Source organism: Balaenoptera ricei, chromosome 1 (assembly GCF_028023285.1).
Source record: "Balaenoptera ricei isolate mBalRic1 chromosome 1, mBalRic1.hap2, whole genome shotgun sequence".
Lineage (NCBI taxonomy): Eukaryota > Metazoa > Chordata > Mammalia > Artiodactyla > Balaenopteridae > Balaenoptera > Balaenoptera ricei.
Window position 1 is genome coordinate 83,769,567 of NC_082639.1, and position 26,776 is coordinate 83,796,342.

General features: G+C 42.3%; 1 protein-coding gene across 5 annotated transcripts in view; it reads right to left on the reverse strand.

Moving 5' to 3' along the window:
* ALG14 (ALG14 UDP-N-acetylglucosaminyltransferase subunit) overlaps positions 1 to 26,776 on the reverse strand; it is a 116,536-nt gene that overhangs the window by 14,221 nt on the left and 75,539 nt on the right. For 3 of the 5 annotated variants that reach the window (XM_059900222.1, XM_059900204.1, XM_059900213.1), the window contains exon 4: positions 22,012 to 22,174. In XM_059900222.1, the coding sequence (XP_059756205.1) occupies positions 22,012 to 22,174 (163 nt within the window). Of the gene's footprint in view, positions 1 to 688; positions 1,123 to 22,011; positions 22,175 to 26,776 lie in introns of those variants that run through there. The other 2 variants (XM_059900242.1, XM_059900232.1) reach the window with 2 other exon arrangements.

Below are 26,776 nucleotides of genomic sequence, written 5' to 3' on the forward strand. Positions count from 1 at the left end.
TATTAGAGTTAAATGAGTTAATATTTGAAAAGTGCTTAGAAGAACACCTGGCATACAACAAGCACTTAAGTAAATGCTAAGTAAATATATACTCTCCTGAGCCTACACATCTTAAAATGCCAGAGATAGCTATAGCCACAAAATCGTGAATTTACTATAACATTAAAAAAAATGTTTTGAGAGTTTGGCCCTGATAAACAGAACCATGTTTTTACTCGTATGACAGTAGTCACCTTCTAATTTATTTTAACAAACAAAAGATTTTAAAAGATATCCTGGAGTGAGGCCAACTACTCACAAAGCAAAACCAAAGAATAAAAACAGATACTGGTTTATGCGCTCAGTTCTGGAAGCCTGTGGAGTGCAAATTGTCATGAAGCCAATTTAATATAACTGCTTCCTTTATGCTGAAAGGATTCACTAGGGACTTCTCTGCTTCCATACAGGAAATAAAGCCTGTTGTGTCTGAACAAAAACTAAGAAATATTTTTCTTTTTCTTTCTATAATGCAGAATACTGTAAAAAAAAAAAAAAAAAAAGCTGTAGAACAGGAAATGTGGCTAATCATACAAATTCTATATTTAGTTCTAGAAAATATTAGTAAAATATTAGTAAAACAAGTCAGAAGATAACTTGCAGGTAGTGGTAAACACCTTTATATAGAACAGAAATTTGGAGCACAGAGGCATAAACACTTAATGGTTTATTAATGTTTGTTTTATAAAAGCAACCTCAGTTTCCTCACTGGGTTACTTATACATTTCTTTACTCTTGACCACCAATAATTCTCAGGATTCTCAAAAGCTTTTACAATAAACATGCAGTTTTTTGTTCCCCATTTATAGTAAATATTGTTGACTGCAAAATTCTAAAGAAGTAAGTTGTCATTCATCAAACAATTCGCCCGAGGTAGACAGATTTGGGATATTTCTCCTTAAGAGTCGGCCACTGAACAATGAAGTAATCGGAGAGGTGAAACAGAATCTTTCCGGACAGGGATAAATGTTCCACTCGGCAGATGCTTTCAACGTAGACAATGATCACTTTCTTTATTCCTAGTATCCCAAGGAGAAGGGCAGATATACAGATAGGAACACATGTTCCTGGTCCGTTACATAACACCTTGGAAGAAAAAAAAAAGTTGAAGGTCAAATAAAAACACAGAATACTGCTCTAATTTTAAACTAAAAACAGTCCAATATTAGGGAGGATTTTTTTATTATTCTAAGTCTTGAGCGATTCCTTGTTAAGATCCGGTCTGTAGCAAACTCGCGCAGTTAGAAGCCAGGTGGGGCTGTGTTGTCGGCTCTCCTGCTTACCAACTGTGTGAGTTGGGACAGAGCGGTTCACTTCTCTGCACCTGGGAGGCCTGTCCTGTGCTACAGGACGTGTGCACACAGTGCCTGGTGCTCAGCCAGCACCCACGGGATGGGTGCGTGTCGACCGCTTTGTGGATCTTTAATGTCACACAAACATATGGAAAACAGATAAAATCAGCTGTGATTCACAGTTTTCTCATATACTGACTTGTTCGTGTTGCTTTTTTAAAGTAATCTAATTAATAGTTGGAGGACTGACATGGTAAGATACAAGAGAAAATGTCTTTAAATGACTAATTATGTAGAATATTTTTGTTGGAGGTAGAATCACTGTAGGAGTTCAATCCAACACATGGGATATTCGAGAGAAGGTTACTAAATGAATGAGATTTTCCCTCAAGAGAATTTAATCCACACTTGTGATCCAGAGTTTTAATGCTTTTGACTTCGGCGAATTTTTATAGAAAGCCACTGATTAAAAACAATTTAGTTGGTGAACCTAATAAGAGAAATAAAAATTTAACTCATAGAGTAACTGCAAAGAATTTTTATAAGTTTTTTAAGAAAATGAGGGGAAAGCTATTACACAGAATTGTTGGTAAGATAATTTACTATTATTTTCAGAGGAGAAAAAGCATTTTGCACAACATCTCTATCATATGCTCATGCTGACTGAATTAGTACAATCTAATAAAGCATTTTTTACCCCACAAATCATAAAACAGGAGATCTGTGGTCGTCTACACACGCCTACTGGGTATTAACTACAATGTCACATGATCGCTCCAGCACAAGGCCCACAAAACTTATCAGACATCAGAGAATCTTAGAGATGAAAGGGTCCCCAGAAATACTGTCTAACCATCCCAGCATTGCAGGGACCTTCCCCAACAGATGTCTGTTGGGGCTGTGAGACAAGGTGAGGGATATAACGGTTCGGTAAAGGTCATGTGAACTAAGCCCCACCCTTCCTGGAGGCAGGACCACCTGGAACACCATTCACAGAGCTTTGGGATCAGAGAGAGTAGCCTGTTTCAGGTAGGAACCAATCCTTTTTAGTCTTCCTTAGCTCCCACCTATGAGTTAAACCCCCTGCCTGTCTTTTATGAAGAACTTTTGTTCAGACTTTCTCCTGAAGTACCAGTTACTAAGCTGCTCTCCAGGCCAGCGCTCTTTAATCCCCACTGAGTTGCCCCTATAACCTTTCTTCATAGACCCTCAGTGGAGCATAAAAGAAAGAAAAAATGGGACAGGGAGTCAGGAGAACGGGGTTAAACAAGCTGTGTACTAGCTCTGTGACCTTGGACGATGGTAATCGTAATTACCACCTCAGCTCTCACTACCACTATTTATTAACAACACATCGTGGTCAGGTACTTCACTGAACATTTCACATGTATTCTTTCAGTTAATCCTCAGAGCAATCATTTGAGGCAAGCTTTCATATCCCTTTTTGCAGAATAGGAATCTGAGGCCCAGAGAGATTGGGCCAGCTGCCTGATCACACGTCTAGTCCAGACTAGATGACCTTTCCGTTAGCTCCAGGATTTGATAATTCTTTGAGTCTCATTTGTTTCTAGTTTTGTCTGAAGCCTAAGTTACAAGATTGTTCTGAATCCTTTCAGGGTTTAGAATTCTAAAAATCCTATTAATGCAAGGTTTCTCTAATAATGGCACTATTGACATGTTGGACCAGATTATTTTTCCTCATGGGGCCAGTCCTGTGCATCGTAGAATGTTCAGCAGCATCCCCGGCCTCTACCCACAAGATTCCGGTAGCCAGGAAGATCAAGGATGTCTCCAGGCATTGCCAACTCTCCAGTTGAGAACCACTGTGTTCATGTATTCCCTAATCCTTGGATTATCTGTGTTGCTTTTCTCAATTTTTTTTTTCCATAGTACAGAACAAAATAATATAAAGGTCGCATGTTGGATCTTGAATGTCACAAAAATATTTTCATGTTTGTTGCCTTTAAAAAAAATGTACATATCCACATGTGTTCCTTTCAGAGTCTGGTCGGCCCGCTATACACAAGCTGTGAATACATTAATAGAGATGTCTGGATACAGGAGCGGAAGTGACTGGGCACTGGTGGGAGATGCTTTAATAACCTGCCATAGATCAGAGGCAAAAGGTAAAAGTGGAAATTAAAGGTATTTTGTTTATCTCTGTTGTATCTCTATTTTGAGGTACCTTACTACAAAAGTCCCAGAAACAATAAAATCACAAAACCCTAAACCAAGTATAAAAAAAAAAAAAAATCTTAAGGAAAACTTAGGCAAAGGAAAGCTTCTTTTAATTAAGCACAGGTTTTAACTCTGAGTTTTACAGTAGCCTGGGCAAAAATTTAAAAATTGGGGATTATGGAGTTTCTATTATTTCATGGAGCATACCAGAGAGACTTATTCCAAGCACTAAACAAACTAGAATTTACTGAGATAGCCTGGGTAAAGACTTTAAACAATATAATGGTTAAGTTGTCTTTTTAATTTTATAAAAAACACAGAAATACTCTTCATATTTCTATTTCTTAAAACATAAGTTCTCAGTAAACGTGGGTACACTGCTCTTACTAACTCTCTACCTCATTACTTTGTAAGCTCCTTATGAGCAGGGTCAATTTCTAGGACAATCTATGTTTTGCACCTGGAACAAAATAGGCACTCACTAAATTCTGCTGAAAGGAAGGAAGGAAAAGGATTGAAGGATAAGGGAGGAGGGAATCCTTTGCCTATCATATATGAAGTCAAACGTTCGCTTTGCCAGACTTGAGCCTGTTTGTAAGCTCTATCATACACATTTATCATGAACATAATGGCTGTGACTGGCAACTTAAAAATTTTTTACTATCTCAGATCCATCGCCTTTTCCTCAGGGGAACCACTGTATCCCTTGCTCTCAACTTAAATGTTTGAATAGAGTTGACTCCACACTCAACTATAAGGAGAGGACATATGACTCCAGTCTGACCAGTTAGATCATCAAATTTCCCTGGCCAAAGTCATCTGTTCAGGGAAGAGCATATAATCCAGTGAGAAACCACAAGACGTAGTGGGACATTTGTTGGGGCTACTGAGAGAGCAGTACCTTTTCTGTTGTACTGGCACCTAGGAGAATGTGGGCCTGGCAATGTTAACATCTATCTTGCCACCATGTGGAGAGCTTGAGAATGAAGCCATCGCAAAGCAGAAGAGAGCAGAGCTGAGAGATGAAGACAGGCCAGGTCCCAAAGATAGCATTTAAGATCCATGAATCCAGCTGTGCCTGAGGAAACAAGATCTACCCCTAGACTTGCCAGGTATGTGAGGGAATATATTCCATTTTTGCTTAAGCCAGTTTGAATCAGGACTTCTGTCATTAGCAATAAAAAGCATCCTAACTGACACAGCCCTTTATTTTGTCTAACTCCCTGACTAAGCTCCGACTGTCTGCAGTGCCAACCGGTAGGTGTTCATACGTGCCTGTTGGATGAATTAACAAATCAATAAACTTCTCTGAGAGCAGGAAATCCAAGAGATGTACTAAAGATAATATAAATTATGTGTCTAGAAAACTGAAGGAGGTCAGGGCTAAAATAAACATGAAGTCATGAGGATAGATGAGCCAGATCAAGGATCAAGAAAAGTTACAAGAGGATTGTTGTTCTGTAGATTTGGGTCACCACAGGTCAAGTCCTGTTGACTGAGACATGACATCGGCATGCATGAAAAGACATATTTAACTAGGGTAGTCTGAACGTAACTCTTAGCCTAGTAGGAACCCCATACACAGAATACGGGCCAAGACCTTTGGGGTCCTGGGTTGGTTTGAAAGTCAGAGACCATAAAGTTGAGGGTGATCCAAGCATATGAAGGTGAGATTGAAAGCCAGATGGAGAGTCCAACTAGTCTGTAATCTAAAGAGACTGGACAGAAAAGCGGAGTCCAACTCTGAGGCACTGGCCTGAAAACCAGACTTTTGGACACCAGCCTCTTGCTGGTGGAGGAGGAGGCTGGAGAGAGCTAACGAACTGAGGAACACAGCTGCAGGCAAGGTTTTACTGAGCTTCCAGGGCCATGGAAGAAGCTGGAGAACTAGAGCCCATTGTCAAAGCTGAGCTGGCTTGGGAAGACAGTCTCTATGGAGGTCACAGGTTCTGTCAAAACCAACACTTCCATATATAGGATATTGGTTCCACTATGTAGACAGGTAAAAGGGGAGATGAGGAAGGGAGTAAACACTGAGATGTAGGACTAGTCAGGAGACACAGGAAGAAGAGCTCGGTTGTAAGGCTTAAAAAGAAGCCTTACAGGTAAGGTGCTTAATAATGCACCCTTCTTTTTTTTCTTTGTTTGTATTTTATTGATACCCTTTATTTACTAATTTATTTTTTTAACATCTTTATTGGAGTGCAATTGCTTTACAATGTTGTGTTAGTTTCTGCTGTATAACAAAGTGAAACAGCTATACGTATACATATATCCCCATATCCCATCCCTTTTGCATCTCCCTCCCACCCTCCCTAGCCCACCCCTCTGGCTGGTCACAAAGCACCGAGCTGATCTCCCTGTACTATGTAGCTGCTTCCTACTAGCTATCTATTTTACATTTGGTAGTGTATATATGTCAATGCTACTCGCTCACTTCATCCCAGCTTACCCTTCCCCCTCCCCATGTCCTCACGTCCATTCTCTATGTATGTGTCGTTCCTGTCCTGCCCCTAGGTTCATCAGAACCTTTTTTTTTTTTTTTCAAGATTCCATACATATGTGTTAGCATACGGTATTTGTTTTCCTCTTTCTGACTTACTTCACTCTGTATGACAGACTCTAGGTACATCCACCTCACTACAAATAACTCAATTTCGTTTCCCTTTATGGCTGAGTAATATTCCATTGTATACATGTGCCACATCTTCTTTATCCATTCATCTGTCAATGGACACCTAGGTTGCTTCCATGTCCTGGCTATTGTAAATAGTACTGCAATGAACATTGTGGTACATGACTCTTTTTGAATTATGGTTTTCTCAGGGTATATGCCCAGTAGTGGGATTGCTGGGTCATATGGTAGTTCTATTTTTAGTTTTTTAAGGAACCTCCATACTGTTCTCCATAGTGGCTGTACCAATTTACATTCCCACCAACAGTGCAAGAGGCTTCCCTTTTCTCCACACCCTCTCCAGCATTTATTGCTTGTAGATTTTTTGATGATGGTCATTCTCACCAGTGTGAGCTGATACATCATTGTAGTTTTGATTTGCATTTCTCTAATGATTAGTGATGTTGAGCATCCTTTCATGTGTTCATTGGCAATCTGTATATCTTCTTTGAAGAAATGTCTATTTAGATCTTCTGCCCATTTTTGGATTGGGTTGTTTGTTTTTTTGATATTGAGCTGCATGAGCTGCTTGTATATTTTGGAGATTAATCCTTTGTCAGTTGCTTTGTTTGCAAATATTTTCCCCCATTCTAAGGGTTGTCTTTTCTTCTTGTTCATGTTTTCCTTTGCTGTGCAAAAGCTTTTAAGTTTCATTAGGTCCTACTTGTTTATTTTTGCTTTTATTTCCATTTCTCTAGGAGATGAGTCAAAAAGGATCTTGCTGTGATTTATGACAAAGAGTGTTCTTCCTATGTTTTCCTCTAAGAGTTTTATAGTGTCTGGCCTTACATTTAGGTCTATAATCCATTTTGAGTTTATTTTTGTGTATGGTGTTAGGGAGTGTTCTAATTTCATTCTTTTACATGTAGCTGTCCAGTTTTTCCAGCACCACTTATTGAAGAGGCTGTCTTGTCTCCAGTGTATATTTTTGCCTCCTTTATCAAATATAAGGTGACCATATGTGCGTGAGTTTATCTCTGGGCTTTCTATCCTGTTCCATTAATCTATATTTCTGTTTTTGTGCCAGTACCATACTGTCTTGATTACTGTAGTACAATCTGAAGTCAGGAAGTGTGATTCCTCCAGCCCCGTTTTTCTTTCTCAAGATTGCTTTGGCCATTTGGGGTCTTTTGTGTTTCCATACAAACTGTGAAATTTTTTGTTCTAGTTCTGTAAAAAATGCCATTGGTAGTTTGATAGGGATTGCACTGAACTTGTAGATTGCTTTGGGTAGTATAGTCATTTACACAATGTTGATTCTTCCAATTCAAGAACATGGTATATCTCTCCATCTGTTTGTATCATCTTTAATTTCTTTCATCAGTGTCTTATAGTTTTCTGCTTACAGGTCTTTTGTCTCCTTAGGTAGGTTTATTCCTAGGTATTTTAGTCTTTTTGTTGCAGTGGTCAATGAGAGTGCTTCCTTAATTTGTCTTTCAGATTCTTCATCAAAAATGTATAGGAATGCAAGAGATTTCTGTGCATTAGTTTTGTATCCTGCTACTCTACCAAATTCATTGATTAGCTCTAGTAGTCTTCTGGTAGCATCTTTAGGATTCTCTGTGTATAGTATCATGTCATCTGCAAACAGTGACAGTTTTACTTCTTCTTTTCTGATTTGGATTCCTTTTATTTCTTTTACTTCTCTGACTGCTGTGGATAAAACTTCCAAACCTATGTTGGATAACAGCAGTGAGAGTGGGCAACCTTGTCTTGTTCCTGATCTTAGATAAAATGGTTTCAGTTTTTCACCATTGAGAATGATGTTGGCTGTGGGTTTGTCATATATAGCCTTTATTATGTTGGGGTAAGTTCCCTCTATGACTACTTTCTGGAGAGTTTTTATCATAAATGGGTGTTGAATTTTATTGAAAGCTTTTTCTGCATCTATTGAGATGATCATATGGTTTTTATCCTTCAATTTGTTAATATGGTGTATCACATTGATTGATTTGCATATATTGAAGAATCCTTGCATTCCTGGGATAAACCCCACTTGATCATGGTGTATGCTCCTTTTAATGTGCTGTTGGATTCTGTTTGCTAGTATTTTGTTGAGGAATTTTGCATCTATGTTCATCAGTGATATTGGCCTGTAGTTTTCTTTTTTTGTGACATCTTTGTCTGGTTTTGGTATCAGGGAGATGGTGGTCTCATAGAATGAGTTTGGGAGTATTCCTCCCTCTGCTATATTTTTGAAGAGTTTGAGAAGGATAGGTGTTAGCGCTTCTCTAAATGTTTCACAGAATTCACCTGTGAAGCCATCTGGTCCTGGACTTTTGTTTGTTGGAAGATTGTTAATCACAGTTTCAATTTCAGTGCTTGTGATTGGTCTCTTTATATGTTCTATTTCTCCCTGGTTCAGGCTTGGAAAGTTGTGCTTTTCTAAGGATTTGTCCATTTCTTCCAGGGTGTCCATTTTATTGGCATATAGTGGCTTGTAGTACTCCCTCATGATTTGTTGTATTTCTGCAGGGTCAGTTGTTATTTCTCCTTTTTCATTTCTAATTCTGTTGATTTGAGTCTTCTCCCTTTTTTCTTGATGACTCTGGCTAGTGGTGTATCAATTTTGTTTATCTTCTCAAAGAACCAGCTTTTAGTTTTATTGATCTTTGCTATTCCTTCATTCCTTTTTATTTTATTTCTGATCTGATCTTTATGATTTCTTTCCTTCTGCTAACTTTGGCGTTTTTTTGTTCTTTCTCTAACTTCTTTAGGTGTAAGGCTAGGTTGTTTGAGATTTTTCTTGTTTCTTGAGGTAGGACTCTACTGCTATAAACTTGCCTCTTAAAACTGCTTTTGCTGCATCCCATAGGTTTTGGGTTGTTGTGTTTTCACTGTCATTTGTTTCTAGGTATTTTTTTATTTCCTCTTTGATTTCTTCAGTGATCTCTTGGTTATTTAGTAGCATACTGTTTAGCCTCCATGTGTTTGTATTTTTTACAGTTTTTTTTTTTTCCTGTAATTGATATCTAGTCTCATAGTGTTGTGGTCAGAAAAGATACTTGATACGATTTAAATGTTCTTAAATTTACCAACGCTTGATTGTGATCTATCCTGGAGAATGATTCATGAGCACTTGAGAAGAAAGTGTATTCTGTTGTTTTTGGATAGAATGTCCTATAAATATCAATTAAGTATATCTTGTTTAATGTGTCATTTAAAGCTTGTGTTCCTTATTTATTTTCATTTTGGATGATCTGTCCATTGGTGAAAGTGGGGTGTTAAAGTCCCGTACTATGATTGTGTTACTGTCGATTTCCCCTTTTATGGCTGTTAGCATTTGCCTTATGTATTGAGGTGCTCCTATGTTGGGTGCATAAATATTTACAATTGTTATATCTTCTTCTTGGATTGATCCCTTGATCATTATGTAGTGTCCTTGTCTCTTGTAACATCCTTTATTTTAAAGTCTATTTTATCTGATATGAGTATTGCTACTCCAGCTTTCTTTTGATTTCCATTTGCATGGAATATCCTTTTCCATCCCCTCACTTTCAGTCTGTATGTGTCCCTAGGTCTGAAGTAGGTCTCTTGTAGACAGCATATATATGGGTCTTGTTTTTGTATCCTTTCAGTGAGCCTGTGTCTTTTCGTTGGAGCATTTAATCCATTCACGTTTAAGGTAATTATCGATATGTATGTTCCTATTACCATTTTCTTAATTGTTTTGCATTTGTTTTTGTAGGTCCTTTTCTTCTCTTATGCTTCCCACTTAGAGAAGTTCCTTCAGCCTTTGTTATACAGCTGTTTTGGTGGTGCTGAATTCTCTTAGCTTTTGCTTGTCTGTAAAGCTTTTCATTTCTCCATCAAATCTGAATGAGATCCTTGCCGGGTAGAGTAACCTTGGTTGTAGGTTCCTCCCTTTCATCACTTTAAATATGTCATGCCACTCCCTTCTGGCTTGTAGAGTTTCTGCTGAGAAATCAGCTGTTAACCTTATGGGAGTTCCCTTGTATGTTATTTGTCACTTTTCTCTTGCTGTTTCAATAATTTTTCTTCGTCTTTAATTTTTGCCAACTTGATTACTGTGTGTCTCCGCATGTTTCTCCTTGGGTGTATCCTGTATGGTACTCTCTGTGCTTCCTGGACTTGGGTGGCTATTTGCTTTCCTATGTTAGGGAAGTTTTCAACTATAATCTCTTCAAATATTTTCTCGGGTCCTTTCTCTCTCTCTTCTCCTTCTGGGACCCCTATAATGCGAATGTTGGTGTGTTTAATGTTGTCTCAGAGGTCTCTGAGACTGTCCTCAATTCTTTTCATTCCTTTTTCTTTATTCTGCTCTGCAGTAGTTATTTACATTGTTTTCTCTTCCAAGTCACTTACCCGTTCTTCTGTTTCAGTTATTCTGGTATTGATTCCTTCTAGAGAATTTTAAATTTCATTTATTGTGTTGCTCATCATTGTTTGTTTACTCTTTAGTTCTTCTAGGTCCTCGTTAAACGTTTCTTGTATTTTCTCCATTCTGTTTCCAAGATTTTGGATATCTTTACTTTCATTCCTCTGAATTGTTTTTCAGGTAGACTGTCTACTTCCTCTTCATTTGTTTGGTCTGGTGGGTTTTTACCTTGCTCCTTCATCTACTACATATTTCTCTGTCTTCCCATTTTGCCTAACTTACTGTGTTTGGGGTCTCCTTTTCGCAGGCTGCAGGTCTGTAGTTCCCATTGTTTTTGGTGTCTGCCCCAAGTGGGTAAGGTTGGTTCAGTGGCTTGTGTAGGCTTCCGGGTGGAGGGGACTGGTGCCTGTGTTCTGGTGCGTGGGGCTAGATCTTGTCTTTCTGGTGGGCAGGGCTGCGTCCAGTGGTGTGTTTTGGGGTGTCTGTGACCTTAGTATGATTTTAGGCAGCCTCTCTGCTAATGGGTGGGGTTGTGTTCCTGTCTTGCTAGTTGTTTGGCATGGGGTGTCCAGCACTGGAGCTTGCTTGTTGTTGAGTGCAGCTGGGTCTGAGCATTGAGACAGAGATCTCTAGGAGGGCTCTCGCCGATTGATATTACATGGGGCCGGGAAGTCTCTGGTGGTCTAATGTCCTGAACTCAGCTCTCCCACCTCAGAGGCTCAGGCCTGACAACAGGCTGGAGCACCAAGACCCTCTCAGCCACACGGCTCAGAAGAAAAGGGAGAAGAAAAGAAAGAAAAAAAAATTTTTTTAATAAAATAATTAAAATAAAAAGATAAAAAAATTATTAAAATGAAAAAGGTAAAAAACATTTAAAAAAAAAGAAGAGAGAAACCAAACCCATAAACAAATCCACCAATGATAACAAGTGCTAAAAACTATACTAAGATAAACATAAAAGTCAGAAACAAGTCAGTTGCAGACAGCAAACCCCAAGTCTATAGTTGCTCCCAAAGTCCACCGCCTCAATTTTGGGTTGCTTCATTGTCTATTCAGGTATTCCACAGATGCAGGGTACCTCAAGTTGATTGTCGGGATTTAATCCACTGCTCCTGAGGCTACACGGACAGATTCTCCTTTCTCTTCTTTGTTTGCACAGCTCCTGGGGTTCAGCTTTGGTTTTGGCCCCACCTCTGCATGTAGGTTGCCCTCAGGCTTCTGTTCCCATCCAAACAGGACGGGGTTAAAGGAGCGGCTGATTAGGGTGCTCTGGCTCACTCACGCTGGGGGGAGGGAGGGGTATGGTAGTTATAATTGGAATGCGGGGCAAGCCTGCGGCAGCAGAGGTCAGCATGATGTTGCAACAGCCTGAGGCGTGCTGTGTGTCCTCCCGGGGAAGTTGTCCCTGAATCACGGGACCCTGGCAGTGGCAGGCTGCACAGGATCCTGGCGGGGGTGGGGGGCAGGGGGTTGTGGATAGTGACCTGTGCTTGCACACAGGATTCTTGGTGGCTGCAGCAGCAGCATTAGCATCTCATGCCCATCTCTGGTGTCCGTGCTGAGGGCCGCGGCTCACGCCCATCTTTGGAGTTTGTTTAGGAGGTGCTCTGAATCCCCTCTCCTCGCGCGGCCTGAAACACTGGTCTCTTGCCTCTTAGGCAGGTCCAGACTTTTTCCCGGACTCCCTCCTGGCTAGCTGTAGCGCACTAGCCCCCTTCAGGCTGTGTTCACGCCACCAACCCCAGTCCTCTCCCTGGGATCTGACCTCCGAAGCCCGAGCCTCAGCTCCTAGTCCACGCCTGCCCCGGCAGGTGAGCAGACAAGCCTCTCGGGCTGGTGAGTGTTGATCAGCACCGATCCTCTGTACGGGAATCTCTCCGCTTTGCCCTCCGCACCCCTGTTGATGAGCTCTCCTCCGTGGCTCTGAAGCTTCTCCCCCCCTCCAACACCCCCCGTCTCCACCAGTGAAGGGGCTTCCTAGTGTGTGGAAACCTTTCCTCCTTCACAGCTCCCTCTCAGAGGCGCAGGTCCCGTCCCTATTCTTTTGTCTCTATTTTTTCTTTTTTCTTTTGCCCTACCCAGGTACGTGGGGATTTTCTTGCCTTTTGGGAAGTCTGAGGTCTTCTGCCAGCGTTCACTAGGTGTTCTGTAGGATTTGTTCCACATTTAGATGTATTTCTGATGTATTTATGGGGAGGAAGGTGATCTCCTCATCTTATTCCTCTGCTATTTTGAAGGTTCCCCCCTCTTCTTTTTAAAAATTTTATTTATTTACTTATTTTGGCTGTGTTGGGTCTTCGTTGCTGCGTGCGGGCTTTCTCTAGTTGTGGCGAGCAGGGGCTATGCTTCATTGTGGTGCGCGGGCTTCTCATTGCAGTAGCTTCTCTTGTTGCAGAGCACAGGCTCTAGGCGTGCAAGCTTCAGTCATTGTGGCACACGGGCTCAGTAGTTGTGGCTCGTGGGCTCTAGAGCACTGGCTCAGTAGTTGTGGCACACGGGCTTAGCTGCTCTGCAGCATGTGGGATCTTCCTGGACCAGGGCTCGAACCCATGCCCCCTGCTTTGGCAGGCGGATTCTTGACCACTGCGCCACCAGGGAAGCCCAAAAATGCATCCTTCTTATTTTAGAAAATAAGAAAACCACAAAGTCACTTGCCTTAGCCGACAGAGACAAAATCTTCAGATTTGGGTAAGAGAAGTGTAATGGAAACCCCAGAGATGCCTACTTCCGTGAATCACTGAGCTAAAATACGGGGAGGGGAAGATGAGCATGAGGGAGGGAAAGCTCAGATAGGAGCTGGGTGAGCTAAGCAGGGCTGGGGAAAGGCTTACAGAATGGAACGAATGATCTATACGTGAACATAAAGACTGCGGGAACGAACTGGTGGTGAGGGAGGAACTGATTATATAGAAAAAAAAGTGAGTTCTTTCAACACCAGGAGAAAAGAGTAAGAATTCAGAGTATTTAGTTTGAGATTGGTTTGGGAAAAATTGTACCTTCTGAGAACATGACAAAGGATAAAAACGGTGGCACAGGAAGTTTGCCCTCAACAGATTTTTCTTTCAATATTTATAACTTTCCAGCTCAATGTGAAAAGTGAGGAAAAGCAAAAAGAAGATAATGATCCTTCTAATTTCATCAATCTGTTAACATTTTGGTGTATTATCTTCATATACACATTTATATTTCACTATAAAATATGTTCATGTATGCATATATATAATCTGAGAGCTTATATATAAATATTGTAGTTTTTTTTTGAAGTTTTGTTTAGTTATATTTTTGTGTGTTGTGGAAAATTTTTTAAATTCATGATTTTTAATGACTGCATATATTTAATCCTATGGATATCTCATAATTCATCTAACTATTCCTTCATTGTTGGAAATCCAGGCTGACTCCTTTTTTTTGCTATTCTAAATCATGCTGTTATGAACATTTTTGTATATAAATCTGTGACCCCTAAGGTTTTACTTTTGCATTGAACTATGTTCCAGAGTTCTTGCTGAGTGAGAAGTTAGAAGAAACAGCTTCAAGGACTTAAGGAAGTTGTAGAAAGTTTAATAAAACAACTGTCCTGAATTGGGGATGGGCCATGTGGCCTTTTGTTTTTTTTTTCGTTCCTGTCTGGAAACTGAGTGACTTCCCACTGTATGAGTTGTGACAGCAGGCAGAGCCCATCTCACAAGTGAGATACTCCTTTCTGTGTTCCCTCTGCAGCTAGTGGATGGGCCGTGACTTGGCCAGATGTTTCTGCCTAGGTGTGATCAGGAGCTGGTGGTGCAGAGAAGCAAGGCCAGAGGAGAATCTGTTCTGGTGGCAAAGGTGCCACTGGAAGAGTCTGGCATCCAGTACCAGTGGGGCCAGCTACACTGCTCACTATCCAGCAGTGGTGGCAGCAGTGTTCCCCCAAACCAGCTCTGAGGCCATGGAATTTTGGCTGTGGTTCTAGCTGCTCAGCTCCCACCTTGTCCCTCCATGTTTACTAATCCTATTTCGTTAGCTTTCCCAGTAACTCTGAGAGCTCTCAATAATCTTTCCCTAAATTCTTTTTCTGTTTCAGTCAGCCAGAGTGGATTTTTATGGTTCGTTACCAAGAACCTGACTGGTATGGAAAACAACAAAGGCTTTGAGAGCAGCAGATGCAGAGTTAGAGAAGGAACAGGTCACGTCAGAACCGTCGCAGGATTTCCTCAAGCAGGGCTCAGAGCGCTGCACGGTGAGCACAGGAAGAGGCAGAGTGAAACAAGGATGAGGACCAAGCAGCAGAAAGCACCCAGGGTGAGTGTTTTGGCGTAGGGAAAGGATACTCGAAAGTCCTCATCCAAGAGAGGAGGAGGGCAAGAGCAGTGGGATAAAAGCCGTAGAAAACTGGATAGAGAAGCATCTGTGAGTAATCAAGAGAGTGAGGAAGAAAACGCAGTTGGAGGGCAGGTGGTCTATAACATGTAGAGGATATCGTCAGAGGACAGGAAGGCTGGGGGTGCAGCCTGAAGAAAGGCAGCACTGAATGTCAGCGCTCAGAGGAGGTGGACAGCAGGAAGGAACAGGACGCAGAGCAGATGGGATGACGTGTTCGCTTGGCTCACATTACGGTACACTGTATTTCTTCTTTTTTATGTGTATTTAATCGTCTGAGTAGTAACAGTTCAACAGGAACATCTAAATATCAAGACCAACATGAAATAACCAAATAAAGCCCTAAACACTGGAATCACCAACTATTTATGAACTTCAAGGTCTCTTACAATTCTATTGCTAACACACAGAATTTTCAGAGCTGTCATCACTGTGTATATAGCATTTGGAGGTCTGCTTTTCCAAGTATACCACTCCTTCCTTCCATGTCGCTCCACAGGCATCAGCTGCTTCACCGCTTGAACATGTCACGGTCCACCTAGCCCCTTCCTTACTTCTCTTTACCCAGGCATCGCTTTCATCTTCTTTTAAATCATATCAAAAAGGTAAGTTATAAATTGTTTGTATCTAGGCTAATGGCTTATGTTGTAAAGACGCTGAATTTATTGCTGGCTCCTCGAATATCAGTTACTTGCATTTCATTTGATAACAACTGGACCCAATTCTAATGTGTGTACGCGTGCGCACGCGCGTAGGCTGCCTCACAACAAACAATGCTCTGGACGCCAGCTGGTTGTCCTACAATTTAACTCAATTCTGACACTACCTACCTGGATATAGAATCAGATTCCACAGGTTAATGGCTCAGTCCCAAAGACTGCCCTCCCCCTTCAGATGCCTGTCACAAGCCCTGGCTGCTACCTGTACTTCTGGCTATAAATCAGAGGTTCCCACGACCCACTCCTTGAGATCAATTAATATGCTAGAATGGCTCACAGAACTCAGGAAAGCCCATTTACTCACTAGCTTACTGATTTATTACCAAGGATATTAAAAAATACAAACCAACAGCCAGATAAAGAGATGCATAGGGTAAGGTATGGGGCAAGGGTGTGGAGTTTCCATGCCCTCTCAGAGTGTGCCATTCTCCCTAAGTCTCCACATGTTCGTTCACCAAACTGGAAGCTCTCCCAACACCGTCCTCTTGGGTTTTTACGGTGGCTTCATTACATAGTCATGGTTGATTAAACTATTGGCCATTGGTGACTGAGTCAACCTCCAGACCCTCTCCCCTCCCCAGAGGTAGAGGCTGCAGGTGGGACTGAAGTTCCAACCCTTTAATGACACAGTTGGCTCCACTGGCAACCAGCCCCCATTCTTGGGTCCTTTCCAAAAGTCACCTCATTAACTTAACAGGCACCTTTATTGCTCTCATCACGTAGGAAATTCCAAGGGTTTTAGGAGCTGTGAGTCAGGAACTGTGGATGAAGACCAAATATATACAAAAAATATATTTTGGTCATCTGAATAACCAAATATATATTTTTCTTTTAAGTCACATAATCATATAATGTAATCAAATAAAGAACAGTAAACTTTGGCCCTGTAGGATCTTGCCCAATTGATAAGTTCCTTATACCAACACCCCAACACTGATTACTCCCAGTCAGCCAGAATATTCTTGCTCCTGCTGCATTCACATAATCCATCAAGGAGCCGAGCAACATGGTGCTTATGGGCCAGGGCTTTGCAATCACACAGATCTGGGCGGTCTGCTTAACAGCAATGTGAGCAGTCCATTCTATGTCTCAGTTTTCTCATTCATGGATTCATTTGTTCAAGAAATAGGTACTGAGCAAAGATAATATGCCAGATACTTTCTGGGTATTAGGGATCTACCAGTGAACAAAGGTCCCTGCCCTCACAAAGTTTACATTCCAGTGGGAAGACAAAAAATAATAGGTATACGTTTACATAATATAAAGCAGGATAAGGGAACAGGGAGATATGGAGGTCAAAGAAGATCTGGGAGGAGGTGACCTGTAAGCCAGTAACTGATGAAGTGGTATGGTATTCTGGGTAAATCAGACAGCAACTAGAGCAAGACGGAGGAGAGAAGATGATGTAGATTTTGTGAACCGACCATAAGTCTGGGCCAGCAAAAAGGGTTTAGGAGGTTGGGGAGGGGTGTGGGCTTGAGACAGATTATAATTTAACAGAGCTGTTAGGTCCAGGTAACACTCTCTCTCAGGGGCTTGAACTTCTTGTGGTGAATAAGGTAAACAGAGACATATATATAAGGGCAAGATGAGACTGGTCCTGATGGTCCTTCAGGGGAGGTGGACAGTACGTTCTAATGTATTCTCCTTCTTGGGAATTAGCAATGGTAAGGTAGAGAATGTCAGGGGTGGGGAATGGTAATCCAACCAGAAAGAAATATAAACACAGGGAAGACAGCATATCTACTTTTTAGTATTGCTGTGGAGATCAAATAAGATAACACATGTAAAGCATTTAACATAGTGCTTGGCCCATGGTAAAAATTCAATAAATGGTAGCTATTATTATTATTATTATTATTATTATTATTATGTATATATGTATTTTAAATTATTTCTTTATTTTTGGCTGCATTGGGTCTTCGTTGCGGTGCGTGGGCTTCTCATTGCGGTGGTTTCTCTTGTTGCTAGAGCACGGGCTCTAGGCACGCGGGTTTCAGTAGTTTTAGCACGTGGGCTCAGTAGTTGTGGCTCGCAGGCCTAGTTGCTCCGCAGCATGTGGGATCTTCCCAGACCAGGGATCGAACCCATGTCCCCTGCATTGGCAGGTGGATTCTTAACCACTGCGCCACCAGGGAAGTCCCAGCTATTATTATAATCCATCCAAAAGTAATGTAGAATGCTTGTGGCATTTTTCAAATTCTTAAGAGTACTATGTGGCAGAAGGCTTGTCCCTCACTCTGTCACAGACATGGCACTGACCCGGCATGATCTATCCTACCCTTCAGAGGGTACCTTATAAGACTAACCCAACCATCCATTTTAGCCTCTTTATCTTCAAGTCATATTTTTTGCTCTGCCTGATCCACTCCACGTGACGCTTATGTAAAAAAATGATGGAAGGAGCCTGATTACCAGGAGCGGTGTTTTCTCTTTTTCCACACATGGTGAATGACTGAAGGATTCTTGAGCTCCCCTGCTCTGGATCTGGGGAGTCACTGTAGTGTCCTTCTCAGCCAAATGGCCATGAAAGTCTGTGGCCATAATCCGGTAAACAAACCTGATGACCTGGTGAGTAAGCCTGATCTTGTTCATTTCAAAACAAGGGTCGGCTATTTTGCCCTTGTATGGGGAAACTAGACTTCCCAACCTTCTGCGACCATCCTGATTTGTTGGGTTTGGGCTGAGTTACAGGGGTGGAAGTTACGTAGGTGGGAGACATACAGACAGCAGTGTGTCCAGTGTCCCCTCCACCAACCCTGGGATGCCCACCTGTAGTCTGAATGCATGTTAGCAAGATCCTACAAGACCCAGGGCTCCACACGGTTTGGCCACTCCATGTATGTTTATGGCTCCTCCAACTGTAAGTGCAGAGTAGGCAAAAGAGCTCAGAGGTTGTCAGTGCCCAAACTGGGGTGACATTTTATTTCCTGGACCTGATGATCCATCATAAAAGATATATAGATAAAATTAAAACTTAAAAGAATTTTTTTTTCTCTGAATGGTTAAGCTGTACCTACTTTGCATCATTGTTAAAGATCAACGTCAGGCCAGCCAAACATTGTTTCCCTAACCTTCCTGGCTGATTCTACTTTCAGTTGAGGAAACTGAATCTTTTAGTGTTCCTGTTCTCTGGGCCAAATGGTCAAGGTGACGACTTCCTGACTTCTTGGTCTTTTTGTGTTTTCATTGTATTTTCAACACTCTGAAATGTTTTCACGGAGGTCTTTGAATCCTAGTAATCCAGTATTTTTTCCTTTTGTTTTCCCCACACCATATACTCAGCAGCTCTCGCAGAAGCCCTGATTGCTAACGCTAGATGCAGTCTCAGGAGTCACTTAGTTCAATCCTTGCCCTTTAGCTTGAGAAGGAAGGGAGAGACCTTGACATTCACAGGGCACATACTACTTGCCAGGCCCAGAGCGTAAGTGTGGCATTCTGCGTAATTAGCCTTCTTAAACCTTACCACGGCCCTTTGAGATGGATGTCTTTATCCTCATTTTTTAGACAAGAAGACTCAAGACCAGAGCAATCAAGTGACGTATGAACGATCACACAGCTGAGACTCAAACCAGCTTTAGAAAACAAGCCTGGGGCTCTCCTGTCCCCCACCCTGGTCCTGCACCCACCAGTCAGGACAAGCATTAGTTGGAAGTGGGCTGAAGGCAAGGTAGGCTCCAGGGCAGATGTGACACAGGGAGTTTAACTGAAGGCAAAATTCTGGCAATTGTTATTAATATTTTATAGCTTTAATAAAGAAATTAGTGGCAGACTATAACATGCCATTGGACTAAGATGGATTATGAAAGCTTTTCAGCAGATAAAATGGGGGCAAATGGTTAACATTTTCAAAAGAACAGGGAGTATCCTTTCTAAACAGGAAGAACTGGCTTGAATTCAAAGCAGTTATGTAACTCCTGACTTCTGTCAAGGCCCTCTCTTAGGCAGATAAGTGATATTTTATTCATGATCCTTCCCTAATTTTTACATCCCTAATTTTTACATTTTTTACATCTACCTATGAATAAAATTGCTATCTTGCTGAACTGAAAACTAGTCAGCAGTTTTCCTTAGATAATTTCTTTATGTATAGATTATGTCTGCAGTATTAAAAAAGGCTTACAAATTTTTTATAGGAGTATCTAATTCCTTAATTCTAAATCAAAAGGATACATAAAAACACTTGTTTGTGAGTTTCTCGTTGTGTGTGTAGAAAAGAGAGGTAGACATAGATGCTGAAAGACAGACAATGAAATGGAGGCAAGAAGATAGAATTCAACAGAGTGAGATGTTATTAAGGAGCTGGACCTCGTTGTGGTTAAAGAAAATGGTACTCTGGAGCCAAGCTTGGATTCCACACCTAGAATGAACGGGCAGGGCTCTCCATAGAACATGTGCTTCACTCTGTGCATTAAGGCGTTCAAAAGGTGTTTCCCTTTCATCGTCCACCACACATTTATCAAGATCTTAGCATTGGTGCACCTGACTCCATTGGTAACTTGCAGAAGTAGAATGACACTGCTTGTCAAAATCAGGGTGTCTCCTGGAGGTTTTTATTGCCTTCAAGGTGTGTTTGGCTGTACTAACGACTCTCTCTTATTATACTCTTAGAAGACAGGAGCATTGATAGGAACTGAGAGAAGTGGTAGGTCTGTCCCAGTTCTATTCAGAGAGGACCCCTTTAAAGCAGCAAGTAGAAAAGTGACTCCATGTTAGTATTTTGCAGGCCTTCAAGTCCCATTCACCCAGGGATACTGGTCAAAAATGCAGATTCTTGGGGGAGGGAGGGGGATGGACTGGGAATCTGGGATCGGTAGTTGCAAACTATTACATTTAGAATGGATAAACAACAAGGTCCTGCTGTATAGCATAGGGAACTATATCCAATCTCCTGGGATAAACCATAATGGAAAAGAATATTCAAAAAAGGAAGGTATATATGTGTAAAACTAAGTCACTTTGTTGTAGCGCAGAGATGGGCACAACACTATGAATCAACTATACTTCAATTAAAAAATAAATAAGTAAATAAATAAATAAAAATGCAGATTCTTTCCAAATCAGAATCTCTGGGTCTGGGGCCCAGGAATATGCATTTTAAACAAACTGCCAGGTGTTTCTGGTACAAATTAGCACTTGGAAACCTCTGCCCACCACTACAGGAAGGGGGCTGGCACTCTTCATAAGTGGCGCCTCGTCTACATTCCTGCAAAGGGGTCCGTGTGTGCTGAGGGAGAGAGCAGTGGCGGAGGAAACGTGGGGACTGGTAAGCCATCAAAGGCCATTCTCTCTCTCATCTCATCCTGCTCAAAACCACTTTGGGGACAAGCAGCCCAGCTGAACTCATCTGGAAGACCTTTCCAGTGAGCCTGAGGTTCCTAATAGCAGTGAGAACTGCCAGGAATTGAGGAGCTCCGCCAGGACGCCCCTCCTTCCCTCTGTTGTCTAGATTTAGAGATCACCTGTAGAGAGCCAGCATCCCTGGCAGGAGTCCTATCTTACAGACTAGAAGTTCGCGCCTTAATTATCTGTTAATTCTTTAAAAATGATTAGTTGACAACATTGCGAGAATAAGGACAGGTTACAGGGAAGGCAGGCACCTGAGGGAGGGCAGAAAGGGACATTAGTAGGGAGGTGGCAAGGCGGCATATCCTCTGCCACTCAAAGTCACCCTAGCTGTCAAGGTGCCCCATCGCACTGGTGCTGAAGGAGCACCTCTGCAGACGTGCAGAATGGTTTGCTCACGCTTCTCTGCATCACAGTCTGGGCCTTTGGGGAGGGGAGGGCTGGACAAGCAGGGCCTCGGTGGTGGGGCTCAGTCTGTCAGTAGCACCAGAGTGAGCCCTCTACCAGAGTCATCTTAAGGGCAGGGCAACAGGTTTTAATCCAGCAGGTGATCTGGGAAAATCACCTGATTTGACCAAAAGCCAAATTTTGTTAAGAAGAGATTCTTAACCACTATGGAGAGAATACCAAACCTGCAGGTTTTCTAATTCAAATGTGGAGCTCCCCCCCACCCCCATTTCTTGAAACAAGTTTCTGTCTTATGGTAAACAAGATGGGGTATCTGAGTCATTGACAGTCCAGAGAAAGGGCAGTGATGAGAGGATGGACCCTGGAGCCAGACCACTGGGGAGTGAATCCTGGCTCCACTGCTTCCTACCTGTGTGACCTTGGGCTAGTTATTTCACCTCTCTGTGCCTCAGTTTCCTCATCTGTAAAATGAGGATTCAAGTAGTGCTTTCCACATAGCATTATAGTGAGGATTAAGTGAAACAGAGTTTGCCAAGCACTTAGAACTCAGCAAGTCCCTTATGCATATTTGCTGCTATTATTTTTCTTAGTCTCTCTGCCTAAGGCTGCTTCACAACAAAGACCAAAAGAGGGGTCTTAGAGTTGAAGGGGAACAGAAACCTTGTGTCATCTGTATGGCTGATGTTCTTTCAAGATCAACAGTGGCTCTTTTGACTGAACTGCAGTCTTCTCTCCTCCCACAAATCCTGCCGAGGGCACTGCTGGGCCACAGTCCAAGCATCTTCTGTTGGGGCAGCAGGTTCTCAGGTCCTCTTTTAAGAGCCTTTTAAGGGAAAAGGAGGTGGGATGGCAGATGAATCAACCTCCTATTTTGTACAGTTCAGCTAACAGGGCAAATAATGTACACCAAATTATTACTGGTAGGGCTTCCCAGGACAAGACTGAAAATGAAATTCTGTTAGAGGGACAGTCCATTCAGGGTATAAAATGGAATTATCTTCACCAAGATTAAATCACACTTCCTGACTGTGACAGAGCGTTTCCAGGGAGAGTAAGCGCCATGCAGCCCTTAATGCCACTCGTTCATTGTTGCTCAGGACTCCTACCCCCACTGGCTGTCTAACCCCATTCAGCCTCCCCCGCCCGGCCCACTGCGGTTTGAGTCTTTGAAACAGAGAGCTGGGTGCGGAAACAAGACTAGGCTCCCTCTGGTCCGGGGAAATGTTGGCCATGGGAATTCTGGAGGGGAACTGGAGCCAGACACTCACACATGCTATAGATGCTAACTTTAAATTTGATGTTAATTATAATCAAGGATGTTTAAAATCCATGTTGTAATTCTAATAACTACCACTAACCCATCATTCTGGGTGGTCTCATCTGTATGACCCTGTTAGGAAATTTATTCATGAATTCAATAGTTATGTCCCGGGACTTCCCTGGTGGCGCAGCGGTTGGGAATCCGCCTGCCAGTGCAGGAGACACAGGTTCGAGCTTGGTCCGGGAAGATCCCACATGCCACGGAGCAACTAAGCCCGTGCGCCACAACTGCTGAGCCTGCGCTCTAGAGCCCATGAGCCACAACTACTGAAGCCCGCACGCCTAGAGCCCATGCTCCACAAGAGAAGCCACTGCAATGAGAAGCCCGCAAACCGCAATAAGTAAGTGTAAATAAATAAATAAATAAGCTCACAACTCAGCCAATGAAAAGCCACTATTCTTCGAACTCTTCCGATGGACTCTTTGTTTACTATCGCCCTTCCAGCTTCCTTTTCCCTTCTTTAAAAGAGTTCCCCTCTCCTTGTGGCCTGGCAGCAGGGATCTGCGCATAATTGACCATGGTTGCAGACCCTCAGATTGCAATTCTTTACTGATCCCAAGTAAACTCATTTTTGCTGGAGAAGTAACTGGCAGTCTATCTATTTATGGTCAACAGGTATTATAATGATGCTTGGCATTTTTCTCAGCACTTGGGCCTGGGAAGCTGAGTAAGCCATCAGGGAGCCCACAATCTGGCACTGTGGCACTGCATTCAGCCCCTGTCAAGCACTTTGCACAAAACGGGCACACAACAAAAGTCTTAGGGGATCTGGCAGAAATTGCTGATTCACTGCTGGGTCTCTCTAGTTTTGGTCAGTTTAACATAACAAAATACCTCAGAAAAAACAATGGTTTTAAACACTGCCTCTACAAATATTGAACAAAACCCTTTTATAGTATGTCATTAGTTAAAAATTCCCCGCTCCAATACTGAGTCTTTAAAAACTAGGAGATGGCGGGAAAAGCTTTAGTCTTTAAACAGAGAAAATAGTTTTCCATTGCTTTATGTAATCACTTACAAAACTAAAATATATGTTCACCATGGATATGCCCAATACTGCTCTGTTAAGAGGGGCACAGAGTGCTATGTCCAATTAATACAATCTATGGATATAAAAGGGTGAGAGAAGAACATCATGGACTGTTCTAAAGCCATAAAGTCGTTCTCCTTTCCTTCCCCTTCCACCTTGCAAAAGTATTCACTGATCTTTTCTTGTTTACTGTTTTCAGATCCTTGTTTTAAAACTGAAAAGTTCTATAACATCCTATAAAAACAGACTACAAGGAGAGAGCCTGTCCCAGGGATTGAATTCTCTCCATCCCACACAATAAAAGAATGCAATGAAAAAAACCCAAAGAAAATATAGTTTACAGTCCAAAAAACATCTAGCTTAGTATCCACCTAAGTACTTTTGTTAGACCTGTTCTTTGGAGAAACTGAAATAAGGCTTCATGTGCCTTATTATGTGAATGGTTGACATAATTATGCACGAGGCAGGAGAATCTGCAACATCATGGCATTCTTGACAGTGGCCCCCCAAAGCCCCCAACACATTGGCTTATTTCTTTTTCTGCCTTCCTTTTTCCTCCTCTCTCTTTCCCGTTAGTGGAAGGCAAATCTCTGTTATGCCATACCCTGCAGCTTTAACCTGCCAGAGGGCTCCTTCTCCGCTCTCTCCTGGGGGACTGGTCCAGCCCCTCTTACTGGCCAAGTTCATCTCTCTTTTGGCTCTGACTCTCTCAGGCTGGATTCCCATTGTTAACCCTCTAATCCTGCTGGGGAAGGGCCTCTGGCAGCACTGCCATTTAAATTCTTATTATTTTCACTTTAGAAAGCAGCCCTCTTACCAGATACATTTCTCTCTTTCCCCCTTCTCACCCAAACCCTGCCAATTCTACTCCTAAAGCCTCTTAAATCTGGGCGCGGCTGTTGATCTCCACTACTTGGTGGGGGCCACTCCCCTCTCACCTGGTTCACCTCCTCCCTGCTTTGCATGCCCCGCCCTCTCCTCCGTTTCACTCTCGTAGTGCTGCTACATGGCTTTCTCCTAAAATACAAATCTGACCCCGGTAGCATTCATCATCAGTGGCTTCCTGCTGCCCTCAAAATAAAGTCCAAATACCCTGAATTAAAAGTTCTTCCCTAAAACTCACTATCTGTACTGTTTTCCTTCATCATTGTGGTTTCAAGGCTCACCTGAAGTATTTCTATGGTATTAGAGAAACTCATGAATATCGTTTAAGTCAATATAATAATAAGAATAAATGTGAGGAATCAAGACATACATTTCTCATGTAATAATATACCTGTTTGTAGCCATGTATTGTACTTTGGTGACCCTTCAGGAACAACTAGTTTTGTAGTTCTAAAGTAGACTTAATTATCCCAAATGCTTTCTTTGCCCAAATTAATGAGTTGTGTAACACATATGCCAGGGTTAGAAAAGAAAGATATGGCCGGTGTGCTTACTGGAAATCAAAAGCTTTAGAACCAGTATTCCTTCCCACTTTTTTTTTTTTTTTTTTTAAGCAGTAGTGAGGAGGGGAAAAATGACCAAACTGGGGTCCAAAAAGAGAAGATAAGAGGGCAACAAAGACATATCAAGCCACTGAATGACTAATTCTACTTTAGGCTGGTCCTGGTCGAAGAATGACAGCTAACAGGTACTCAAATTCTTTGTGAACAGTCTCTCATTTCATTTTAATCTCCACAGCCACAGTAAGAGATGCGTAAGATTATTCATATTTTATAGGTGAGGAGATAGACTGGCAATATTTATTTTGCCTCCTATGGTAATCGCTGGTTAAATATATACCACTTAGAGTTTTAAGGGCAAATACTCAACCTTCCTGTTTCCCTGGAGGGAAGGGAGTTTCCAGGTCCCAGGAAGGAGGAGTGAAGTTTCTGCTCAGTCTTCTCACTCAGCCCTTCCCTGGGGGGAGGGGTGGCCTACCCATCAGTGACGAGGTTAGGAGAACAGCTCAGCCAGGCCCCCTGGGCTTTTTCACTCTCTTCTTTTCAGCTTGTCTGTCTTCAACGTCTATCCTCTATACCTGGCTTGTGTGCTAAGTAGAGAGGCGGGCCTGTGGCCCAATTCAGCAGAGACGGAAACCCCGGGTGGCTGCATATATTAGCCACATCCTCCAATCTGGCTTTCATCAGTTGATAAAGCTAATATTTTGATTTCTACTGTCTTATTTCTCAGTTGGTTGGGACCATAAGAGGGGAAGACAGAGGGCTATTAATTGGCTCCCTAAAAGCCAAATTACAGGCACATAATAGGCACTCAATAAATATTTGTTAAATGAATGAATGAATTTGTCCAAGGCCGCAAAGCTAATAAACCACAGAGACTTGAATCTATGTCTGACAGAAGAGCCCATGGTTTTCCAAAATTCCCGCTTCCGTGCTTCTTGTAGAGTGTTCTATTTCCAGGCTTCAATTCACGCTTCAGCATGGCTGCCAGAAAACTGGAAACAAAGGCTGGTGTAGGCATTAACTACCTCAAAAACACACGTCTGCCTAAGGACTTAGCTGATAATCTGTTTGCCTACAGCAGTGACTAGGGCCGAGTTCAGCCTGTCTGCCTGTCGTCCGCTGTACTGACTGAGCCCTCAGGTACATGAAGAGGGACCTGGAGGATGACAGAAGCAGTGCAGGTGGCACCAGCAGTGCATGTAACAGACCAGGGAGGAGAAAGGCAGGCAGCCAAGCATGAAGCAGGATGTGCACAAAAGGGGCAGGGCAAGGGCCTGGGGACCAAGGGGAGAATGAGGCCCAGAGGGATTTCGGGGAATGGAGGATGGGAAGGAGGCAGGGGAAGGAAGAATGAACAGAAAAATCCCAGGAGAACAGAAGGCCATAGAGACAGGAAATAAAAGTATGTCCAAACAAAGAGCATAAAGCGGAGGCAGATAAAAGAACAAGAGTAAATCACTAGCTATGAAAACAGCCACAAACTGATTTTCCATTTCATGTCAAGATGATGAAAAGTGAGGGCTGTCCTGTGTGCCAGCAGCCTTCAGGAACTAAGAAATAAAACACTCAGGTTGAAAATAGTTTGGGGAGCCAGAGGATGACAAGATTCCTCCTGCAGACAAAAGT